The sequence below is a fragment of the Scyliorhinus torazame genome, chromosome 6, assembly GCF_047496885.1.
Source record: "Scyliorhinus torazame isolate Kashiwa2021f chromosome 6, sScyTor2.1, whole genome shotgun sequence".
NCBI lineage: Eukaryota > Metazoa > Chordata > Chondrichthyes > Carcharhiniformes > Scyliorhinidae > Scyliorhinus > Scyliorhinus torazame.
Window position 1 is genome coordinate 184,087,071 of NC_092712.1, and position 23,220 is coordinate 184,110,290.

Consider the following 23,220-nt stretch of genomic DNA (forward strand, 5'->3'; position numbering starts at 1 on the left):
ACCCTGGGGAACTCCGCATCCGGCTCCGCTCATCTGGGAGCCGTATAGAAGGAGCCGTCTTGTGGGCAGTGCAGCAGTTAGCACACATCTCGGCTCTAGTCTAGTTCGTAGTTTATTAAAGCCTTCTTTACTGTTTACACTCTAAGCGTCGTTATTGAGGTTACCACAATTTACTAAACTAAACTACATCAGGATGGACGCAGGCCTAAAACCCGAGAAGCTCAACCTTGAAGCACGGACACCGGAGGCAAAGGACACTTTTAAATACTGTCTCCGATGCTTCGAGGCTTACCTGGACTCCTCAGAGACTCCCATCCTGTGGCCACGCAAGCTGTGCCTACTCCACGCCCGGGTGAGTCACAGAATCTCCGCCACGCTCGAGAAGGTGATGACCTTAGAAGAGGCGGTCGAGCTACTCCGCAAGCTGTTCGTCAAGCCTATCTACGAGGTGCATGCCAGGCATCTGCTCTCTACCTGCCGGCAGCGTTCGGGGGAATCGCTGGATGAATTCGTCGAGAAACTCACCGCGCTTGGCAGGGACTGTGACCACCTGGATGTGACGGGAGGTCCATATGAACCTGCACATCAGAGACGCTTTTGTGTCCGGCATCCACTCGACCTATATCCGGCAGCGGCTGCTCGAAAACGGGGCAAAAGACCTCCAGGACACGCTAACGCTCGCCTCCTTGCTGGAGGTGGCCCGACATAACTTGGGTACGTACCCCGCGGACTCTGCGAGTCCCCCCCCCCCAGACTGAGCCATATTACAGGCCTGCGCCATGCGGCGACCCGCTCATCATGGGGGCACACTGTGCTACTTCTGCGGGCAGGGCCAGCACCCACGCCCACGCTGCCCAGCCCGCTCCGCGATCTGCAGCGACTGCGGGAAGAAGGGGCATTTTGCGAGGGTCTGCCTGGCCAGACCCAGGGGCCAGAAGAACAAAGAACAGCCGGCCCGAAAATCAGGCTCTCAGGCCCGCAGGCCTCGCAATGCGGTTGCACACCGACCCAACACGCCCCCTTCTGACGCGTCATCAGTCTTGTGCGAATCATGGGAGCGGCCATCTTGACGGTGGCCATCTTCTCGACCCGACACGCGCAGCCGGCGGTGGCCATTTTACGAGTCCAACTCGGCTGAGGACTCCGACTACCCGCGAGTGGGAGCGATCACCCTCGACCAAACTCGGCCAAAACACCTGCAGAACTCTATGACGCAGGTCCAGGTCAACGGGCACGACACTGCATGCCTCGACTCCGGGAGCACGGAGAGCTTTATCCATCCTGAAACGGTAAGACGCTGCTCCCTGTGCACCCATCCCGCATTCCAAACCATAGCCCTCGCATCCGGGGCCCACTCGGTACAAATCAAGGGGTACTGTATTGCGGATCTCTCGATCCAGGGCGCCAAGTACACTCGTTTCAAATTTTATATCCTTCCCCACCTCTGCGCCCCCTGCTGCTCGGACTGGATTTCCAGTGCAGCCACCGAAGCCTGAAGTTCGGCGGACCCTTGCCCTCCCTCACGGTATACTGCCTTGCGACACTGAAAGTCGCACCCTCCTCGCTATTCGCGAACCTCACCCCCGACTGTAAGCCAGTCGCCACCAGGAGCCGGCGCTACAGTGCCCAAGATATGACTTTTATCAAGTCAGAGGTCCAGCGTTTACTGGGAGAAGGGGTCATCGCGGCTAGCAACAGCCCTTGGAGAGCACAAGTGGTGGTAGTCCGGTCCGGGTATAAGAAACCGATGGTCGTGGATTATAGCCAGACCATAAACCGATTCACGCAGCTTGATGCGTACCCCCTTCCCCGCATCGCGGAAATGGTAAATCGGATCGCCCAATACCGAGTATTTTCCACGGTCGACCTCAAATCCGCCTACCAACAGCTCCCCATCCGACCAAAAGACCGCCCCTATACTGCCTTCGAAGCAGCCGGCCAGCTCTTCCACTTCCTCAGGGTCCCCTTCGGCGTCACAAATAGGGTCTCCGTCTTTCAAAGGGCGATGGATCAAATGGTGGACCAGTACGGTTTGCGGGCTACATACCCGTACTTGGACAATGTCACCATCTGCGGCCATGACCAGCAGGACCATGACGCAAACCTCGAAAAGTTCCTCCAGACCGCCCGAGCCCTTAACCTGACCTATAATGAGGAAAAATCGGTTTTCAACACAACCCAGCTAGCCATCCTCGGCTATGGCGTGGAAGACGGGGTCCTAGGTCCCGACCGCGACCGCATATGCCCCCTTAAGGAACTCCCCTTCCCCCGCAGCCTCAAGGCCCTCAAACGGTGCTTGGGGCTCTTCTCCCACTACGCCCAGTGGGTCCCCAAATATGCAGACAAAACCTGCCCACTCATAAAGACCACCACTTTTCCCCTCTCGGCTGAGGCTCAATTGGCCTTCAACCACTTCAAGGCCGATATCGTCAAGGCCGCTATGCGGGCGGTGGACAAAACTATCCCCTTCCAGGTAGAGAGCGATGCATCAGACATCGCCCTGGCTGCTACCCTCAATCAGGCAGGCAGACCAGTAGCATTCTTCTCCCGGACCCTCACCGCCTCCGAGGTTCAACACTTTGCAGTCGAGCAGGAGGCAAAAGCCATTGTGAAGGCTGTGCGGCGCTGGAGGCACTACCTAGCCGGTAGGAGGTTCACCCTCGTCACCGACCAACGGTCAGTCGCCTATATGTTTGATAACGCGCAACGGGGCAAAATAAAAAATGATAAAATTTTGAGGTGGAGGATCGAACTCTCCACCTACACATACGATATCAAGTATCATCCAGGGGAGCTCATTGAGCCCCCAGATGCCCTGTCCCACGGCACATGTGCCAACGCGCAGGACGACCGCCTGCAAGCCATCCACAATGACCTCTGCGACCCATGAGTTACCCGGCTCGTCCATTTTATCAAGTCGCGCAACATTCCTTACTCAACCAAGGAGGTCAAGGCCATGATCAGGTCCTGCCAGATCTGTGTGGAGTGCAAACCGCACTTCTACCGGCCAGACAAGATTCGGCTCGTGAAGGCCTCGGGGCCCTTTGAGCGACTGAGCATGGATTTCAAGGGGCCCCTCCCGTCCACCAATTGTAATGCCTATTTCCTCACCGTGATCAATGAGTTCTCCCGTTTCCCATTCGCCATTCCCTGCCCCGACATGACCTCAGCCAACGTGATTAAGGCACTGCACAGCATCTTCACCCTGTTCGGTTTCCCCGCTTATATCCACAGCGACCGGGGTACATCGTTCATGAGCGATGAACTGCGTCAGTATCTGCTCAGCAAAGGGATCGCCTCGAGTAGAATGACCAGTTATAACCCGCGGGGAAACGGGCAAGTGGAGAAGGAGAACGCGACAGTGTGGAAGGCTGTCCTTCTGGCCCTACGGTCGAGAAGTCTCCCAACTACCCGCTGGCAGGAGGTCCTGCCCGATGCCCTACACTCCATTAGTTCGCTCCTCTGCACGGCCACAAATGAGACCCCCTCACAACTGATTGCTTGTCTTCCCCAGGATGTCTACCTCCAGGGTCTCGCTTCCACGTTGGCTGACGGCTCCGGGACCTGTTCTTCTCCGGAGGCACACGAGGAGCCATAAAACGGACCCCCTGGTCGAAAAGGTCCGATTGCTCCATGCCAACCCCAGTTACGCCTACGTTGAGTACCCTGACGGCAGGCAAGATTCGGTTTCCCTCCGGGATCTGGCACTCACTGGATCCCCCACGACAGACGCCCCTTCCCGCGCCACTCCCCTGCAGGACCCGGCACCCACTACAACACACCACCTCCCGGCCCCACCCCCCGTTGGTGAGTACCTACCGCGCGCTCCCCTTTACACACCTCGACGGTGCCGGCACCGCTACCCCCGGCCCCGCCTATTCTCCCTGCGCCCTGTTCCCCTGCCCCGACCCGGACCGAAGCTCCGACCGCTGCGCTCCCGGACTTACCCTCAACCAGGACGTCCATGTCCGCCACACCACCGGACGCCGCACCACCGTCTGGACTGAGGAGGTTGATGAGGCCGATCCGGCCACCGAGACGGATGGACCTATGATGGCACTTCACCCCCGCCGGACTTTTTTTAAACAAGGGGTGAATGTGATGAACGGTTACTGTAACACTGTACCCTTGTCATTATGTAAGGTGATGTCCCCTTTAAGACCGGGCTTGGAACCCTGGGGAACTCCGCCTCTGGCTCAGCCCATCTGGGAGCCGTATATAAGGAGCTGCCTTGTGGGCAGTGCAGCAGTTAGCACACGTCTCGGCTCTAGTCTAGTTCTTAGTTTATTAAAGCCTTCTTTACTGTTTACACTCTAAACATCGTTATTGAGGGTACCACAGCGCATTATCTGTTCCTCTACATATCGGTCCAGCGGAACTGCTTGAAGGAAACCATGAAGCTCCTGGAAGAGTTTGGAGTCTTCTTGGGCTACAAACTCAACCTGAGCAAGAGCGAGATATTCCTGGGGAACCTGAATGGGGGAGGGACAGAGCTAGAGGGTGTACCATCAAACTAGCCCAAAACAAATTCCGCTACCTTGGGATCCAGATAGCCCATGACTGGACACGGATCCACAAGTGGAATCTGACCAGTCTGGCGGAGGAAGTCAAAAAGGACCTACAGAGGTGGAATGCACTCCCGCTCTCCCTAACGGGGAGGGTGCAGACGATCAAAATGAATGTACTGCCAAGGCTCCTCTTCCTGTTTAGATCCATCCCGATCTTCATCCCCAAGACCGTTTTCTAAGGAGTAGATAAAATTCTTCCCGTGTTTGCGTGGGACCTCCACAACCCAAATATGTGCAGAGTAGGTGGATTGGCTACACTAAATTTCGGCTTAATTGGAAAAATAAGAAATGGGTACTCTAAATTTATTTTTTAAATCTTGGAACCAAATGAGACAGCACTCCGGCTTAACCGAGGTGTCCACCTGGCCCCCATCTGTGGTCACCACAAATTTCCGCCAGCCATGCTGGACTCCACTCTTAAGAAGTGGGGACAGGACGGGGAACATTAGCAATTAGGGGCTTTTACATGGCTGAGAAGAGTCGCAACCCTGGATGAGCTGATGGAAAGACTGGAGCGACCGAACGAACAGGAGCTCCGACATTTACAAATCAAAACCTTTCTCCGCAAGGAGACGCCGAGGTAGCCCAGGGTCCCAAGAGAAACAGTGCAGAGGAACTTGTGGACCCGGACAGTATGGAGAAGGGGAACTGGGGGAGCATTTACGGGCAACTGTTAGAATGGGCGAGGACACCACTGGATGGATGTAGGGTGGGGCATCTGCAGTGAAGCACTGAGCAGGGCCAACTTCACCTCCTCCTGCACAAGTCTAAGCCTCATGTGGTTTAATGTGGTGCACAGAGCCCACCTAACAAGAACCTGAATGCACAGATTCTTCCCGGAGGTGGAGCACAAGTGTGAACGGTGCCAGGGAGGCCCGGCCAACCCTGTCCACATGTTCTGGTCTTGCCCCAGACTCGTCGGGTTCTGGACAGCCTTCTTCGAGGCAATGTTCAAGGTCATGGTGTCAGGGCGGAGCAGTGCACGAAAGTGGCAGTCTTTGGGGTATCGGACCAGCCAGAACTACATATGGGGAAGAGGGCCGATGCCCTTGCTTTTGCTTCAATAATTGCACGCCGGAAATCCTGCTCGACTGGCGATCAGCAGCACTACCCACAGCTGCAGACTGGTTGGCAGACCTGGCGGCATTTCTCCATCTGGAGAAGATCAAATACACCATCCGAGGGTCGGACACAGGCTTCCACATAGCGTGGAGGCTATTTGCAGCCTGTTCCAAGACCTGTTCGAGGCAAATAACAAAGGGAGGAGGGCAATGAGTGCAGACAGGGCCACACAGAGCAGATAGGAACAAAGGGGGGGGGGGCGCCGCAAGGAAGAAACCCAGGAGAACATCAGGAGGGGACACAGGAAAAGACCGAGGAGGGGGCCAGAGGACTAACAAATCCACAGGGGCAACAGCAACAAATACAAAATGAAAGAGAGCCAACAGCAACTACGACGGAAGGGCCCAAGATGGAGCCCGAACAACAAAAAGGGAGGGGGGGGGGGGGAAAGACCAATAAAAGGGGAACATGTAAATTGTATATCCAAACCATCTTGCTCACCTATTGCATAGTGTACAGATGTAAAAATTCAATAAAAATATTTTTAAAAAGAAATACGGTTTCCTGTTGGCAGAGTCTCACTGTCAGCAGACCGGATGATCCCGCTGGCAGGGACAGCTGGAAAATCTCATCCAGGATCTTTTGAGTTGCTGACCACATGTTCAACTGTGCGAGGTGTAGCAAGGGCATTGCCTGGATTGTTGCGTCCAAAATGACGCCACTGGCATTAAATCAGCATTACATAACTGATACCATGATCATCTTACTCTGCATACTTCCAGCACATGCACCGCATGGCCATGCTAATGCTTTCAGCAAATGGCATCCAGTGTGGGCTGTACCACATGTGTGCTTGTGCAGCACAGATGCCACTTTCAAGCTGAAACTTCATTAATGGGCAGTGTGAAGTGGAACTTCGCGGTTCATGTTTTTGAGCTGCCAACCATATCATTAAGTGCTATACAGTTTATTTTACCAACACTGCCACCATCCCAGCCCACTTCTTCTGTCCTCTCTTATTTTTGCTGCATACCTTGTTGCAAGCAACATTTAGTCCCAATCCTCCCATGTCTGCGTGAGTCTCTCATCCCAACAACCCAAAATTTTGTGCAGCGTAGGATAATTGTCCATGCTAAATTGTCCCTTAATTGGAAAAAAAAGAATTGGGTACTCTAAATATTTTTTAAAGTCCCAATCCTCACCCTCTTTGGGCCAAGTTTCTGTAATGGTTAATATATCCCATGCAATGGCATGTACCTGCTGCTCATCAATGTTATTTACCACACTGTGCATTTACACACAGGCACTTCAAACCCACCAGACTGCCTCACATTTGTCTTCTAAGTTCCACCTATTCTTTACTAATTGTTTCTCCCAGTCCCCTGTGCAATTTGTTTCCCCTCTCTAATGTTTCATCCTGGTATCCAGTCCCTTGCAAATTACTTTAAATCCTCTCCCCAGCAATAGTTCAACTTCTCTGTGGACAATAGTACCAGGTCTGTTGATGTGCGACCCATTCACCTTGAACAGATCCCTCTTGCCCCAAAACTAGTCCTAATACCACAGAAATCTGAAGTCATCCATCCTGCTCCATTTCGCCAGCAACGTGGAAAACTTTTCCAAATATTCCTATATGTTCTGGATTGGATTGGATTTGTTTATTGTCACGTGTACCAAGGTACAGTGAAAAGTATTTTTCTGCGAGCAGCTCAACAGATCATTCAGTACATGGGAAGAAAAGGGAATAAAAGGAAATACATAATAGGGCATCACATGTACAATGTAACTACATAAGCACCGGCATCGGATGAAGCATACAGGGTGCAGTGTTAATGAGGTCAGTCCATAAGACGGTCATTTAGGAGTCTGGTAACAACGGGGAAGAAGCTGTATATGAGTCTGTTTTTGCGTGTTCTCAGACTTCTGTATCTCCTGCCCGATATAAGAAGTTGGAAGAGTGAGTAAGCCGGGTGGGAGGGGTCTTTGATTATGCTGCCCACTTTCCCCAGGCAGCGGGAGGTGTAGATGGAGTCAATGGATGGGAGGCAGGTTTGTGTGATGGACTGGGCGGTGTTCACGACTTTCTGAAGTTTCTTGCGGTCCTGGGCCGAGCAGTTGCCATACCAGGCTGTGATGCAGCCCGATAGGATGCTTTCCATAGTGCATCTGTAAAAGTTGGTACAATGTGGACATGCCAAATTTCCTTAGTTTCCTGAGGAAGTATAGGCGCTGTTGTGCTTTCTTGGTGGTAGCGTCGACGTGGGTGGACCAGGACAGATTTTTGGAGATGTGCACCCCTAGGAATTTGAAACTGCTAACCATCTCCACCTCGGACCCGTTGATGCTGACAGGGGTGTGTACAGACTTTGCTTCCTGAAGTTAATTACCAGTTCTTTCGTTTGCTGGCATTGAGGGAGAGATTGTTGTCGCTGCACCACTCCACTAGGTTCTCTTTCTCCCTCCTGTATTCTGACTCGTCGTTATTCGAGATCCAGCCCACTATGGACGTATCGTCAGCAAACTTGTAGATGGAGTTGTATAAATACAACGTACTGTGATAATCCAGAGATTACAACCTTTGGCTTTTTAGCTTGTTCCCTAGCTCCTGAAACTCTAACTGCAGGAATTAAACATTTTTCCTTCCCATATCATTAGTTCCTACATGGACCTCGGTGTCCACCTGTTCCCTATTCCTCCCTCCAAATGTCTTATTCTTTCTCAATGATGTTCTTGAACCATGCAGGATTCATATCAGTGATTGCAGAATTGTCTGTCTATTCCCCTGACCATTGAATGCCCTATAACCAATTAATTTCTACACTTTACTGTGCCCTTCCCTGTGAAGTTATTTGTTCTACAATGTCATGGATGTGCTCTGGATTACACTCTCCCAAGGCTGTCAACCTCAACGGGTATTCAGCATTGCAAGCCAATTGACAAGTGCCACACTCCGAGAAGATTCCTGCACTGCTAGATGATCACCCATTTACAATCCCCCTGCCCATCCCCTGCAGCAAGTGTTCCTAACTTGGTGAACCTATTGTTTAATAGCAAACATTAGTCTCAGAAGCGAGTGCTGAACGTTAAACTTTTAATATATAACGAGCAATGTGGGATTGCATGTTTCAGAGGACGAAAGTTATTTTTAAATGTATCACTAAGATTAATCCCCTAATCCAGGTTTCCACTGGAAAGTGTCACTCATGGAGTGCAGATCAGGAAATTGAGGTCACAAATTGTAATTAGAGCAAACAGTTGGGATATTACAAGGTGACTCAAAACCTTCCCTGGATACACTTCCAGTAAGTGAAACTACCCATTGGAATTGCCAGATCACAGAATTAATCTGAGAGTGAAATTGGGGGGGGGGTCACAATTAATGATCTGCTCATGTTGGTTCTGGTACAGGTGGTCAGCCCACAAATTTGGTGCTGCCATCTTACTTTCATGTAAGCCCAATGTGTGCTTCACTGCAGGTCACCTCTGTGCTCAGGAGGCAGCCATGCAACGTTAATTTATCTCTTGTGGTGTAACCAACTTTCTGTTCTTAAAGTCTGTCCCTCCTAAAGTTAAGTTGTTGTCACCACAGGATGCTGCTGCTGAGTACAATTGTTGCAATTCTGTGCAAGGAAAAGGAAAGCAGGGTACAAGAGGGACTCACATACGACATCCACCTCACCCTCACATGCCTACCAATACTGCCAGACTTACACTTACCTCTTGTTGTCTCTATATATCTCCAGTTATTCAGTAATCACATGAATATCACTCAAACACAGTGCAACACAATCACTCACATTCTTCCCTCCTCTTGAAGGACAAAGTGTCTCACAATAGATGGGAGCAGAAATCAGGATGTTTGCATTTCCTGAGTCCTATGCAGGAGACAGTTCTTCACATCACAGGGGGGGAGCTGCAACAGAGCATGAGCATGTGGCATCACCAAGAATATGGAAGACGACAATATGTTCCTGTTTTATGCCCCTTCACAACGCCCACCTCACCCACAGCCTTTGCTCTGTTATAATGAGCAGGCTTTCCATCCCACTTCCCTTTCCCCAACCTTCCCCTTCTGATTTTCTGCTATCAAGTGCCCAAAAACTTCTGCCTGGGAAACCACAGCAGGCTTCGGAAGAGGACAGGGATCAACATTATTCAACTGATGAAGAGCCCCATCACTTCATAGAATCATAAAATCCCTACAGTTCAGAAGGAGGCCATTCGGCCCATCGAGTCTGCACTGACCCCTGAAAGAGCACCCTATCTTGGCCCACGCCCCCATCCTAACCCTGTAATCCAGTAACCTCAGCTAACCTTTTTTGCACACTTAAGGGACACTTTGGCATGGCCAATCCAGCTAACCGTTACATCTTTGGATGTTGGGAGAAAACCAGAGCATGCAGAGGAAACCCACACAGACCCGGGAAGAACGTACAAACTTCACACAGACAGATACCCGAAGCTGGAATTGAACCCGGATCCCTGGTGCTGTGAGGCAGCAGTGCTAACATCTGTGCCACCGTGCCGCCTATTGATCCGATACTTGCAGCAGCCACCAGCTCAGATACTGGCACTGCACTTAAAGCTTAATACAGAGTTAGGTCGGCACGAGGTGAGTCACCGGTCATGAGTGTGCTGGAGCCACATAGAGGTAATGAATGGTTTGTGGACAAGCTGAATGCAAGGGGGCAGCGGCAGATGTTCTGCTGCAGGGAACTCAGATAAGGACCTCCATGGGGTAGCGTACAGGAGAACACCGATTATGTATGCACACTGAATTGCTGGACTGCCAGATAACCTCCTGCTCCTCAAGGAGCACAAACAAATCCAGTAACAACTTGGCAGGGGCATCATGTAGAGTTTCTCTTCTTTGCAGCCTCTACTCCATTGCCCCCTCCTACTTATAGTGAACATACTGTGGACAGGGCACCAAATCCTCTGCCTTCCCTGTGAGGCTGTAGCAGCACTTCCTGTCAAATGTGTCCAGATATCATAAACGGGTGTTTAACTTCCTTAACCTACTACACTGTTGTGTAAAATTTCTTCAGTAAATTCAACAGTTTAAAGGTAAATAAATCAGGCAGGTTTCTACAGGGAGTACAGCAAGTGTAAATTTATGTACCTACCACAGTCACAACCACAGGATACAAAGCTGACAGTTTTGCATTTTCAATTAATTCCATCAGTTGCACAATTTCCAGAGGTAAATCAAAATTGTTGATCTGTTCAAGACAAGAAACAATGCACTGAAGAGAAGGTAAACGTGTCAATAGCAATACTCTAAACAGGAGATAAAATATAACATTTAGGGGGATCGAGCAGCATTACATGGACTTACATCGATTACATGGGGGAGGTAGCTCACAAATTGCTACCGTTGTGGCCTGTGGGATGTTCTACAATATCAATGGAAAACAGCATGTGCCACCCTAGCGAATCAACATGAATCTACATTGCACCACTGGTAGCAGCTTTACTCAAACAAATGTCTCCCCATTTCATTTTGATAATACACATAAAAACATTAAAATCTTCCTCTAGATTAACTGAAAACAGCAGAAGTGACGTTGTCATTTGCATTAATTTCATGCATAATTGCAGTCTAGACATTTGGGGTGCAATCTACCGGTCGCGTCCTGCCGGAACTGGGGCTAGACATGCCGATAGATCCAGTGATAGGCCACCCAGGAATCCCGACGGCTGTTACACTGTTGTGAGATCTAACCAGGTCTGGATTCCGCCCATAATGGGCAGGACCCAGTCTCTCACTGCTAAGTGAGTTTAAGAACCCACTTAGCAGTGCTCATACCGGATTTAACGGGTGCCCGGCAACTATCGGCCTCACTGAGCAAACCCCAGCCAGGCGCCGTTCAGTACTGGTCCACACAAACAGGGACCAGGCAGAATGGTATCTGCGGGGGGTTTCCCAGGCAGAGGCCCCAGGTGGTTGGTCTCCAGGCAAGGTGGCACCTTGGCACTGTTGGTGCCAGCAGGGCACTGCCAGCCTGAGACTCTGACAGTGCCATCTGGACATCCTGGCACTGCCACCTGGGCACCCTGGTTCTGCCACCTGGCAGGGGCACTTGTCAAGGTACTAGGCTGGCATTTTGCCCGTGTGGCAGATCGGGCCCAGGCATGCCTTGCCCATGTGAGGTGGGGTGCGGGTGTGCCCCCCCCCCCCCAGGGCCCCCAAGAGGTGAGTTGGGATGGTCTGGGTGTTGCGTTCGAGGGTCAAGAGTTCGGGGCGTCATTTTTAAATCATGCACTGAGGAACTCCACTCATCGGAGCTCCTCAGTGCAGGAAATGACGCTGAGTGCGCTGTCCGGGGTTGGGGTGCTGTTCCCCACCGGGGCACTAAAAGAGTGCCGATAGGTAGAGGGGGTCATTCCCAGCACTACAAGTGCTGGGAACGACCCCGCTAATCCTGCCCAGAATGGATGTTTTATTTTTAGTTCGATCGCACCCTTGATCTCATTCTCCACCTAACGGTGGCATTGTAGTGACCTGTGTGAACAATTGTAGGGAGGCCTCTTCAGCCGGGTACAAGTTTTGCCCATGCCTAATTCCACCTCAGTTCCCACTTGCAAGAGGTCTGCAACACTTTAAATTCTAGCAAGCTAAATTTTCACCAGGGTCGACAGCAATAACTTGTATTGTTAAAGTACCTTTAATGTAATATAAAATCCCAATGCATTGTGAAGCAAACATCTTACACTGAGCCGCATACAACAGTTTTAGGGCTGCTGCCAAAGGATTGGTCCAAGAGGCATGTTTTAAGGAATGCCTTAAACAAGGAAAGAAAGGTAGAGAGCAGAGTGGTTTAGGGAGGGAGTACCAACGCTTATCTGGGCAGCACCGTAGCACAGTGATTAGCACTGTTGCTTCACAGCACCAAGGTCCCAGGTTCGATTCCCGGCTTGGGTCACTGTCTGTGTAGAGTCTGCACGTTCTCCCCGTGTCTGCGTGGGTTTCCTCCAGGAAAGACGTGCTTGTTAGATGAATTGGACATTCTGAATTCTCCTTCCGTGTAGCTGAACAGGCACCGGAGTGTGGCAACGAGAGGATTTTCACAGTAACTTCATTGCAGTGTTAATGTAAACCTACTTGTGACACTAACATAGATTACGATTATTGTTCCTGCTTAAACCGTTAAATCTAACAATATCGCCGTAAATAAAAATGGTAGACCCCATGGCAACGCCTCAGCCAATCAGAGTCGACTTGCCACCCAATCAGCACCCTTGTCTCCTGCAGTATAAGTTGTGATGGTTTGAAATTTGGCATCCTGGTCTTTGTCCTGAAGAGTGTAAGATGAAAAGCTTCTCTTTTCAGCAATATAAAGGACATTCCAGAGTACAAGATCTCAATAAATGGAAGCAAGTTAGAACATGTCAATCAAGTCTGCTATCTAAAAACCACAGTAACATCCAATATCAAAAGCAATGCTGAAATCCAAAAATGGATTAGACGAGCCAAAAGAATTTTTACATTGCCAACATCCTAAGAAATGTCAGGTTGAGTCTTGAAACGAGAATCCATGTACTAAAATGTTTGCCTGGTCAGTAATGAGTTATGGATGCGAAGCTTGGAGCTCTCGGAGTGAGGGAGAAAAGAAAATCAACAGCTTTGAAATGTGGTGCTTAAGAAGGATCCTCAGAGGGCAGCACGGTGGCACAGTGGGTTAGCCCTGTTACCTCACGGTGCCGAGGTCCCAGGTTCGATCCCGGCTCTGGGTCACTGTCCATGTGGAGTTTGCACATTCTCCCCGTGTTTGCGTGGGTTTCGCTCCCACAACCCAAAGATGTGCAAGGTAGGTGGATTGAACGTGCTAAATTGCCCTTTAATTGGAAAAATATGAATTGGGAATCTAAATTTATTTTTAAAAAAGAAGGATCCTCAGGGTAAGCTGGGTGGAGAAAAGGACTAATGAAGAAGTATTGAACGAGACCGAAAGAACAAGAGAACTCTTAAAGAATAACAAAAGGCAGGTTATGCTTGCAGAAAGGTTGAAATGCCAAATCACCACCGTAAGGATTAACAGAAGAAAAGCAAGAGGCCAATCGTGAAGGAAACAGCTAGACAACATTAAAGACTGGCTTCCAGAACTATTTTTTTCATAAATTTAGAGTACCCAATTCATTTTTTCCAATTAAGGGGCAATTTAGCGTGGCCAATCCACCTAGCCTGCACATCTTTGGTTGTGGGGGCGAAACCCACGCAAACAGGGGGAGAATGTGCAAACTCCACACGGACAGTGACCCAGAGCCGGGATCGAACCTGGGACCTCGGCGCCGTGAAGCAACAGTGCTACCACTGTGCCACCGTGCTGCCTTTGGCTTCCAGAACTCTTTAACAACAAAGTCATCCACTGTCGCTATGATCAGAAAGTTTGGAAGACCATGCTCATTGATGCTACTTTGCATTACACTTCGATGATGGTTATAACAACTGCTGAAGGCATGGCCTCCAATAGTGATGTGATTAAAATCAGGGATGCTTAAAAGTCCAAAAGGAACATACATATTATGGAGGATTGTGGGGTTGGAGGAAATCGCAATGATAGTTATGAGGGGATTTGAAAACAAGGATCAGAATTTTAAAATAGAGGCATTGCTTAGCTGGGAACCTATGTAGGTCAGTGAGCATAGAGATGATGGGTGAATGCGACTTTTTGCAAGTTAAAACATGGAGAGCCAAAGGTTTGGATGCACTCATGTTTACAGATGGACGAATACAGGAGGTTGGTCAGAAGTGCATTGTATATTAAGTCTAGAGCTAACAAAGACATGAATGAGCGTTTCAGATGCAAAAGAGCTGAATTGGGAGAGGGTTGCATAAAGTTACAAAGGTGGAAATAGGCTGTATTAGGTGATGGCTCGGATATGTGGTCAGAAGCTCACATCATGGTCAAATATGGCTCTGAGGTCGCAATCAAGCTGGCTCACCCTCAGAAACATCCATGGGAGTAGAATGCACCTCCCATCACCTGTGCCTTCACTGTCCTATATTAGCTCCCTCTCCTCATCTCAAATTTACAATTGTCATCCATCTGCCCACATTCCTATTTGGCTGGTCTTCGCCCCATTTCTATAGCTTTCTCCAGCTTTTGCCCGCTGTATTGGTCCGCCCCTTGCTTTTTAGGCCATCCTTTCCACACTCTCTCTCTGCCCTGCCGTTTTCAACCATGTCTCCACAACAAAGGTCCCACAGTCTGGAATTTCTTCCCTAAACTCCTCTACCTCTTCACTTCCCTCTCTTCCTTTGAAAACCCCTTTAAACCCTACATTGTTGGCCAAGCTTTAGTCACCATTCATAATCTCTGCCTCTTTGGTTTAACATCCGTTTTCCCGAAAACTCAATGAAACACCTTGGGACATTGTAAAGTAAACAGAAGTTTGATTATATGTTATAAACAAAGAGTAACAGAAGGCTAAAATATGTTGCAAGGCAGTAAAACAAGATGGTTTAAACCACATTGCTAAGCACTAGTTTGAAATCATGCTGTGTGGTAATGATAACAAATATCTAAATGCAATGGTATAACATTTCTTTGCTCACAATTTAATAAAGTCGTTACTTATTTTGAATGATGTAGCACCTTCATTACAATAGTTGACATAACAATTTCATATAAACCCATTCATGATTTTACTCTAATACACAATACAAATTCAAGGAAGAAGTAATTTACTGGTGACATTTGAATCCCAAGCTGTTACCTCCAAAATTACTCCTACATGTGTTCTTGGTTGGAGTGTACTAGTTAATCTTCTGTGGCATTGCTCAAGGGCAGAACAGGAGAATGGCCTAAAAAGACAATTCCTTGAGGTTAACTAAAAGTCAATTAATGTTACTGCTGAAATTTCTCAATTTTACCAGCTGCCAGGTCAAGAACACAAGCAGGAACTGACTGGACATTTTTGCATACTTTTATTAAGACTGATCAGCTAGGATCAGTTGGTGTTGACGCAAAATATAATGACCACAATTTTTCGGGCCTGTTTGCAGTTGGCGCAAATCTTGAGAGGGCTGCTAACTTTCCCACGAGGTCAGAAATGGGGGGCTGGATTCTCAAAAAATGGGGCTATGGCCCCACACGGGTGTAATACCGCTGGCGTTTCACTACAGACTTTCCTAACACAAATAAAGGCCAATTCACCTACCTGCAGGGGGCTGGCAGAGACCCGGAGAGCTTCACGCAGCTTTGGCTGCAGATACGGACCCCGCACTTCCGGTTCCGAGTCCACACATGCGCACGGCGGCGGCCTCCAGCGGCCGCACCGAACGCGATGGCGGACCTGGACCAACAAACAAGGTCCACCGATCTGCCCCGCGCCGCTCCATATGACCCGCCCGATCGCCGCTCCAGCTGCCCATAAGGCCCCCCCCCGGTGCTTGATCCCCCACCCCCCCACCAGGGCAGCCGCGGACTGAATCCGCAGCCGCCGCGCGAGAGTCCCGATTAGCCAGATGTGGTTAGAACCACGCCGTCGGGAATTCGGCCGGTCGGGACTGGAGTATCGCTGGAAGGGCGCTGGCAATGAGCCCTCAGCCATGCCGCATATTTTGCACGCGAGCGATTCTCCGGGGACCAGAGAATCGCGGGAGCGGCACTGGGCCGATTCTCACGTAAACATTGATTCTACGCCCCTGAGCCTAACGCAATTTTGGCGCGGTGCTGCGGAGAATCCAGCCCGGGATTTGCACCAGCGAGAACACTGAATGCAATGTTTCTAGGTCCTCCTGGATGATGTAATCTGGTTCATGCCCAGCTAGGGCATGGACCTAATTACCATACATTTAAATATGCTTAAACAACTTAACACCTTTGCTTCCGTGGTCAGATGTTCTTCCCCCATAAAAACGGAAACCAGTCATGATGACCACGCTGGTGGCTTGGAGGCCATTGAGTGGGGTATTCCCAATATGTGGGGATGCCAGCGATGGTGAGTGGAGTGGCACTGAAGGTCTGATGCCGGCAATGGGAGGGGCGACATTACTTTCACTTTGAGATTGGGACACCCTTTCCGACCTCTGCAGAACAAGGCTTGTCTGCTCTATGAGGCTCCGCCTTACCCGCGTGCAAAACACTCCCTGACCCCACTGCTTTTTTTTGACGAAGTATCAGATGATCTGGAGTGAAAACCTGCCTCTGTTTCCGAGGAGAAACATGCCGGTTTTCAGTCAGAAACGGAAACTGCTATTTTGGGGGAAAATTCCGTCCAATGTCTGAGATGTTGAGAGATGTGTCTCAAAACATTTACATGATGTCTTCTTATACCTCACATCTGCAGGTACTTTCCATCTACACCATTAGCCTTCCTGTTGCAAGATTTGTCACACTTTGGTGGTGCAGTGGTTAGCACTGCTGCCTACGGCATTGAGGACCCGGGCTTGCTGCCGCCTCCAGGTCATTGTTTGTGCAGAGTTTGCACATTCTCCCCATGTCTGCGTGGGTTTCACCCCCACAACCCAAAGATGTGCTGGGTAGGTAGATTGGCCATGCTAAATTGCCCCTTAATTGGAAAAAAAGATTGGGTACTCTAAATTTATAAAAATAAAAAACAGATTTTGAATTAACCTATTCCTGCTACAAATTCCTCCAAAGTGTAGAAAAGCAAGGATGAACCTCTATAAAACACTGGTTCAGCTTCATTTGGAGTACTGTGCCAATTTTGAGTATCACACTTTAGCAAGATGATAAATGCTTTGAAGAGGAGCAGAAAAGATTTGAAAGAATGAGTTTGGGGATGAGGGACTTCAATTATGAGGATAAATTGGAGAGGATGGGATTGTTGTCATAGAAGCAGAGAAGGTGAAGAGGAGATTTTAATAATAATAATCATTTATTGTCACAAGTAGGCTTAGATTGACACTGTAATGAAGTTACTGTTAAAAGCCCCTAGTCGTCACACCCCGGAGCCTGTTCGGGTACACAGAGGGAGAATTCAGAATGTCCAAATTAGCTAACAGCACGTCTTTCAGGAACTGTGGGAGAAAACCGGAGTACCCGGAGGAAACCCACGCAGACACGGGGAGAACGTGCAGACTCCCTCCGCACAGAGAGTGAACCAAGCCCCGAATCGAACCTGGGACTCTGGTGCTGTGAAGCAACAGTGCTAACCACTGTGCCACTGTGATGCCCACGGCACCTTTGATAGAGGTGTTCAAAATCATGGGGTCTAGGCAAACCAGAAAGGGAAAATCTATTCCCATTGTTTGTAGGTCAAGACCAGATTTAAACTGATTAGCATAAGAGCCAGAGGAAACATGCATTTATATGCAGCAGGTCTTTATGATCTGGAATGCATTTCCTCAGAGAAGGAAAGAGGAAGATCCAATCATGGCTTTCAATAGGGAATTGGATAATTATCTGAAGTTAATAACTTTGTAGGATTATGGGCAAGGGAGTGGAACTGTTGAGTTGCTCTCGCAGAAAACCACCATGGACCCGATGGCTCGAATGGCCTCCATCTGTGTTGTAACCATTCTATGATCTGCATTTATTTTGTATGAAGTTACTTGTAACTATGGCCTCCTTTTGTGGTGGTAGTGCTTCTTCTTCACTCAGCTCTGTCACAATTTGTCGAGATGCAAGACCTGGTGTCAGCATTGGATTTTTTTCACCCTCCTTCCTCTTCAAATTTTTGGTTATTATTTTAAGCTTTTATTTGACAAGCAAACATAATATTTTTAAACTTTAATTTTATTGGTCTTCAGGCCACCGTATTCACTTTCCTTTTATCCGTCATCAATTGTGGGTCTTTTCTGATACCTGATCAAACTATCATTGCCCCTGTGGTACCTCCTCCTTGGTCACATATATTGACCAATATTGGTTTTTCTGCCTCAATTGTAAACCATCCATGTTTTCAAATTTCTGCATCCCCTCACCCCTCCTCATCACTATAATCTCTTCCAGCCACACAACCTTTCTTTCATTTTGGCCTCTTGACCTAAACCGATTTTAATCAATCCAGTATTGGTGGATATACCTCCAGCTGACTGGACTCTAAGCTCAAGAATTCCCTCCTGATATTTCTAGCTCTCTTTCCTCCTTGAAGACATGAAATGAAATGAAATGAAAATCCCTTATTGTCACAAGTAGGCTTCAAATTCCGGCGCCTGTTCGGGGAGGCTGTTATGGGAACATTGTTTAAAACATACCTCTTTTGGTCATCTAAAGATATTCATGTCCCAAGCTAATGTTGAAACAACCTAGCTGGAAATTTCTAAAATAAACATTGCAGATCAATCTGTTCTTCCCAATAGCAAACTGCACATGCTGAGCAATGAATCAAATCAAATTTTCCTGAGAGGGATCTGTCAGGAAGCCAATAAGTAATATAACCAGAGGCAGGCTTCTCCTTGAAACTAGCAGTTTCAAACTGGACAGGATCTATGTATTTGCTTCATGCTCCTCAGAAAGGTCCCAACTCGAGTTTTTAAAAATTCATTCATGGGATGTGAGTATCGCTGGATAAGCCAACCTTTATTGTCCATTCCTAATTGCGCTTGAGGGAAATTAGGCAAAAAGAGGCAAATTGGAAGTTGGACATATTCTTGGAGGTTGGATCATGTAATATCCAATGAATGGTCACATGATATTCAATCATGTGAACAATTGGTCACATGACAACCTACAGAACTACCCTGTTGAAAGGTTTCATTAAATCTCCACAAACTAAAAGCAGAGGCAATCAACATCAATGGACAAACTGAGCCAAATAAGGACAGTCAAAAGTCATTGTCCTGTGCTAAGTTAATGCACCTGAGCAGAATGGCAGTAGGGCCAAACAACTGGCCTCAGAGGGTTTTTTCTGATGACCAGTTATGTCTTGAAAACCTGAGGCCTAGATGACAATTTTTTGTTAATATTTGGCAAGGGTAATACCGTTTCTCTCCTCCAGCCAGTGCACATGTGAACTGGGAGGCCCAAAGCTGGCTGAAATTAGGCTTTTAGCCTTATCAAGCTAATGTGTCACACCACCACAGGCAGCTCACTCATTTCAAACACTTTTCCGTCACTTGCTAGCAGTACATCACTGTTAAGTGCCAAGAAGGATGTGAGGTGGAGGAGAAATGGGGAAGAGCCATCATTTTTGCAGAGCCAGGAGGAACAATTAAACAAAATTAAACATAACAGTTTTGCTGGTGTGGCTTGCTAGGCCACATTCCAACTGAAAAAAACGAAAGGGAGAATTTCTCAAAGGAATCCAAAATAGGCCTTAGGTTCCTCACTAGCATGTGAAGTAACTCATTGGAGATTTTGGCAACCTCCTGCATGCCCATAAGTTATTCAAGGCCAACCTGGCATTAGTTTTATTTCCTACATTCTTGAGGTGCAGGGCACAGCTCTGAAAAATGGGTAATTTTCAAGGCAGAAAATGGGCACAACAATGATAAGTTTCTGTCTATTTATATTCCTTAATCTCCTTCATTCTACCAATGAGAAAGAGCCCCTATCCTTCTACAAAATGCTTTGTGCATTGATGATGCTATTATGCTGTATGAATGCAAGTTATTGTGCACTGGTAAATGTGCAAGCCCATCCCCGAGCAATGCCCACAATTCCCCTTTCTGTCGTTTCAATATCTGGCTTGAACCCCACAAGTGCCTGCGAGGCAAATTAATGAAATTGGTGTAGAGACTCTTTCAACTCCTTCGCTCAAAAGAAACAAGGGCTGGGATTCTCCGAGCCCGCACCGCCATTGGCGCCGGAAATTCCCGCCACGCCGCTCCGGCGCAGGCCGGGAGCCGTTGAAAGAGGTCCCCGCGGCAATTCTCCGTGATCGACCAGCGGAGATCCCGCCGAGTTCCGCTACCGTGGTTCAGATATAGTACCACCGGGTGGCTGTCCTGGTGGGACGGGGCGGGGGGGGATCAGATTCCGGGGGGGCCTCCACAACGGTCAGGCGCGCCGGCGGAACCCCAGCGGGCGCGCGCGATCTGGGTGGTGCCTACCTTCTCCCGCACGGGCCCGCTGTGTCGCTACGCCATGTTGCGTGGCACCGGCGGGGAAACGGCCACCACACGCATGCAGGGCAGTGTATCGGTGCTGGAGTTGCGTGGGGAACTCCAGCGCCATGCTGGCCCCCTGTGGGCCACTGAATCGCTGGACCAAGAGGCCCGTTGACGCCGGTGTGAAACACTCCGGTGTTTACGCCGGCGTCAACACTTAGCCAGGATTTTGAAGAATCCCGGCCAAGGTTTTAGGCATATGTTGTATGATTGCTGCTGGTCATGGAAGTTCTTTGGGGGTTACACCTGTATTGTTTATGTAGCACAGTGGTTTGCACAGTTGCTTCACAACTCCAGGGTCCCAGATTCAATTCCCGGCTTGAGTCACTGTCTGTGCGGAGTCCGCACGTTCTCCCCGTGTATGTGTGGGTTTCCTCCGGGTGCTCCAGTTTCCTCCCACAGTCCAAAGATGGGCAGGATAGGTGGATTGGCCATGCTAAATTCCCCATAGTGTCCAAAAAGATTGGGTGGGATTACTGGTATACGGTAGAAGTGTGGGCTTAGGTAGGGTGCTCTTTCCAAGGGCCGGTACAGACTCAATGGGCCGAATGGCACTGTAAATTCTATGATTCTATGAACTCTTAATGTTCATGATTTTTTTTCCCTGAACTGGAAGCTTTGAATAAAGCAAAATATTCACAGAACATAGGATGATTATAACACAGGTTGCCCACTGTGTCCATTGTGGATCACTGCAAGAGGAACTGAGCTAGTCCCACTGCCTTGATCCTTTCCTATAGTTGTTTCTTTTTCTCTTCAGGTGCTTTAACCAAATCTGTTTTGAAACCCATGATTAAATTTGCCTCCACCACACTCTCAGGTGATGCATTTCAGATCCTAACCACTCGACCGTTGCATAAACATGCTTTTCCTCATGTCACTGTTGGTTCTTTTGCCAATTCATCTGAAATTGTTGCCCCTTGTCACATGACCCTTCTCTCAGCGGGAACAGTTTCTCTCGATCTGTTCTGTTGAGCCCACTCAGGATTTCAAACATCTACATCAGGTGTCCTCTCAAACTTTTTGTTCCTAAGGAAAAGAACCGCAGCTTCTTCAATCTATTCATGTAACTGAAGTCCCTCAGCCTCAATATTCCACTTTTAGCCATACCAGTGATTGACTATAAAGATTCATCGTAATCTCCTTGCGTTTGTGCTCTATGCCCCTATTGATAAAGATCAAACTCATCAAAGCATCTCTAGCTGAGTGCATTGCATTCTAAATAATTCAAAGCCTGCAAGATTTCAACAAAGTCTATATATTTATTACAACTACAATATTTATCATTGTATCATTAAAAATACAGAGAGGATGCATCACAGACAGCTGCCACAGGATATAAATTGCTCCACCTGAATCAAAAAAGTCAGGATGAAATAATGTAATCAGTTTTTAAAACTCAATGAGTGAAATAGTACAGTGTTAAAGTCTGAAACTGCGGCAGACCACTTCCCGAGTTAACTGCCAGAGGTAAAACGTAAGTAAAGTCGCCATAGTCCCAGATGACCATAGGCTGTTTTTCCCATTGAGGGGGGCGAGCTGACTGGTGCTGATTTAACCTGAGGAGGTTAAGTACCTGCCAGATGTATACAAGCAATAAATGTTATAGAAGGATGGGATCCCAGTGAATCACTTGTTGGAAAACTGTGAAGACACAGCATCGAGGTGATTTTTGGCAACTGGAGGAATATTGAATAACTATTGGTGAAGTTAGGGTTTACCAACCAATTACAGAGTACTCAGCATTTCTGAAGACACAAACAACCATACCAAGTACATTTTTTCCTGGGCTACTAATAATAATTATTATCTTTATTGTCACAAGCAGGCTTACATTAACACTGCAATGAAGTTACTGTGAAAAGCCCCCAGTCGCCACATTCTGGCACCTGTTCAGGTACACAAAGGGAGACTTCAGAATGTCCAAATTACTTAACAGCACGTCTTTTGGGACTTGTGGGAGGAAACCGGAGCACCGGGAGGAAACCCACGCAGACACAGGGAGAACGTGCAGATTCCACACAGACAGTGACCGAAGCCAGGAATCGAACCTGGGACCATGGAGATGTGAAGCAACAGTGCTACCCACTGTGCTACCGTGCGACTACCAGCAGTGTCTGGGAAATCAATCCTCATTCCCAAGAGATTCCAGGCCAATGTAGGAGGATTGGAATCCTGGTTCACGCACACACACACGCATCACACAAATAACTCCAAGAAAGCAAAGGTCAGAAACCAGTATAAATCGGGTAATGAAACAATATCCCGGTCAGTGCTACTTAACAAAAGCAGAAACTTTAGTTTCCATTTTAGGAATGCCAGCATCTTAACTTTACCACAAGTCAAATAAGAAATACAGTGTAGAAATCTTGAAAAGTGTGAATCTCTGCTTCTGTCAGAGTTGCTCACCAGCACTTTGATTTGAAAAGTGTCTTTAATTTTGACATTCATACTCACATTAATGTAAATAAAATTATAATACAGGCCTGAGGAGATGGCCTGAATACACTGGCTCTCTTTATTCAGTGACCATGTCAGCACATCCACCTGCTGGTAGAGAAACATGAA

General features: G+C 48.3%; 1 protein-coding gene across 6 annotated transcripts in view; it reads right to left on the minus strand.

Annotated features, from left to right (window-relative positions):
* crppa (CDP-L-ribitol pyrophosphorylase A) overlaps positions 1 to 23,220 on the minus strand; it is a 599,604-nt gene that overhangs the window by 346,456 nt on the left and 229,928 nt on the right. For 5 of the 6 annotated variants that reach the window (XM_072509159.1, XM_072509161.1, XM_072509160.1 and 2 more), the window contains 2 exons: positions 23,110 to 23,202; positions 10,757 to 10,852 (listed from right to left, as the gene is read on the minus strand). In XM_072509159.1, the coding sequence (XP_072365260.1) occupies positions 10,757 to 10,852; positions 23,110 to 23,202 (189 nt within the window). The remainder of the gene's footprint in view (positions 1 to 10,756; positions 10,853 to 23,109; positions 23,203 to 23,220) is intronic. The other variant, XM_072509158.1, reaches the window with a different exon arrangement.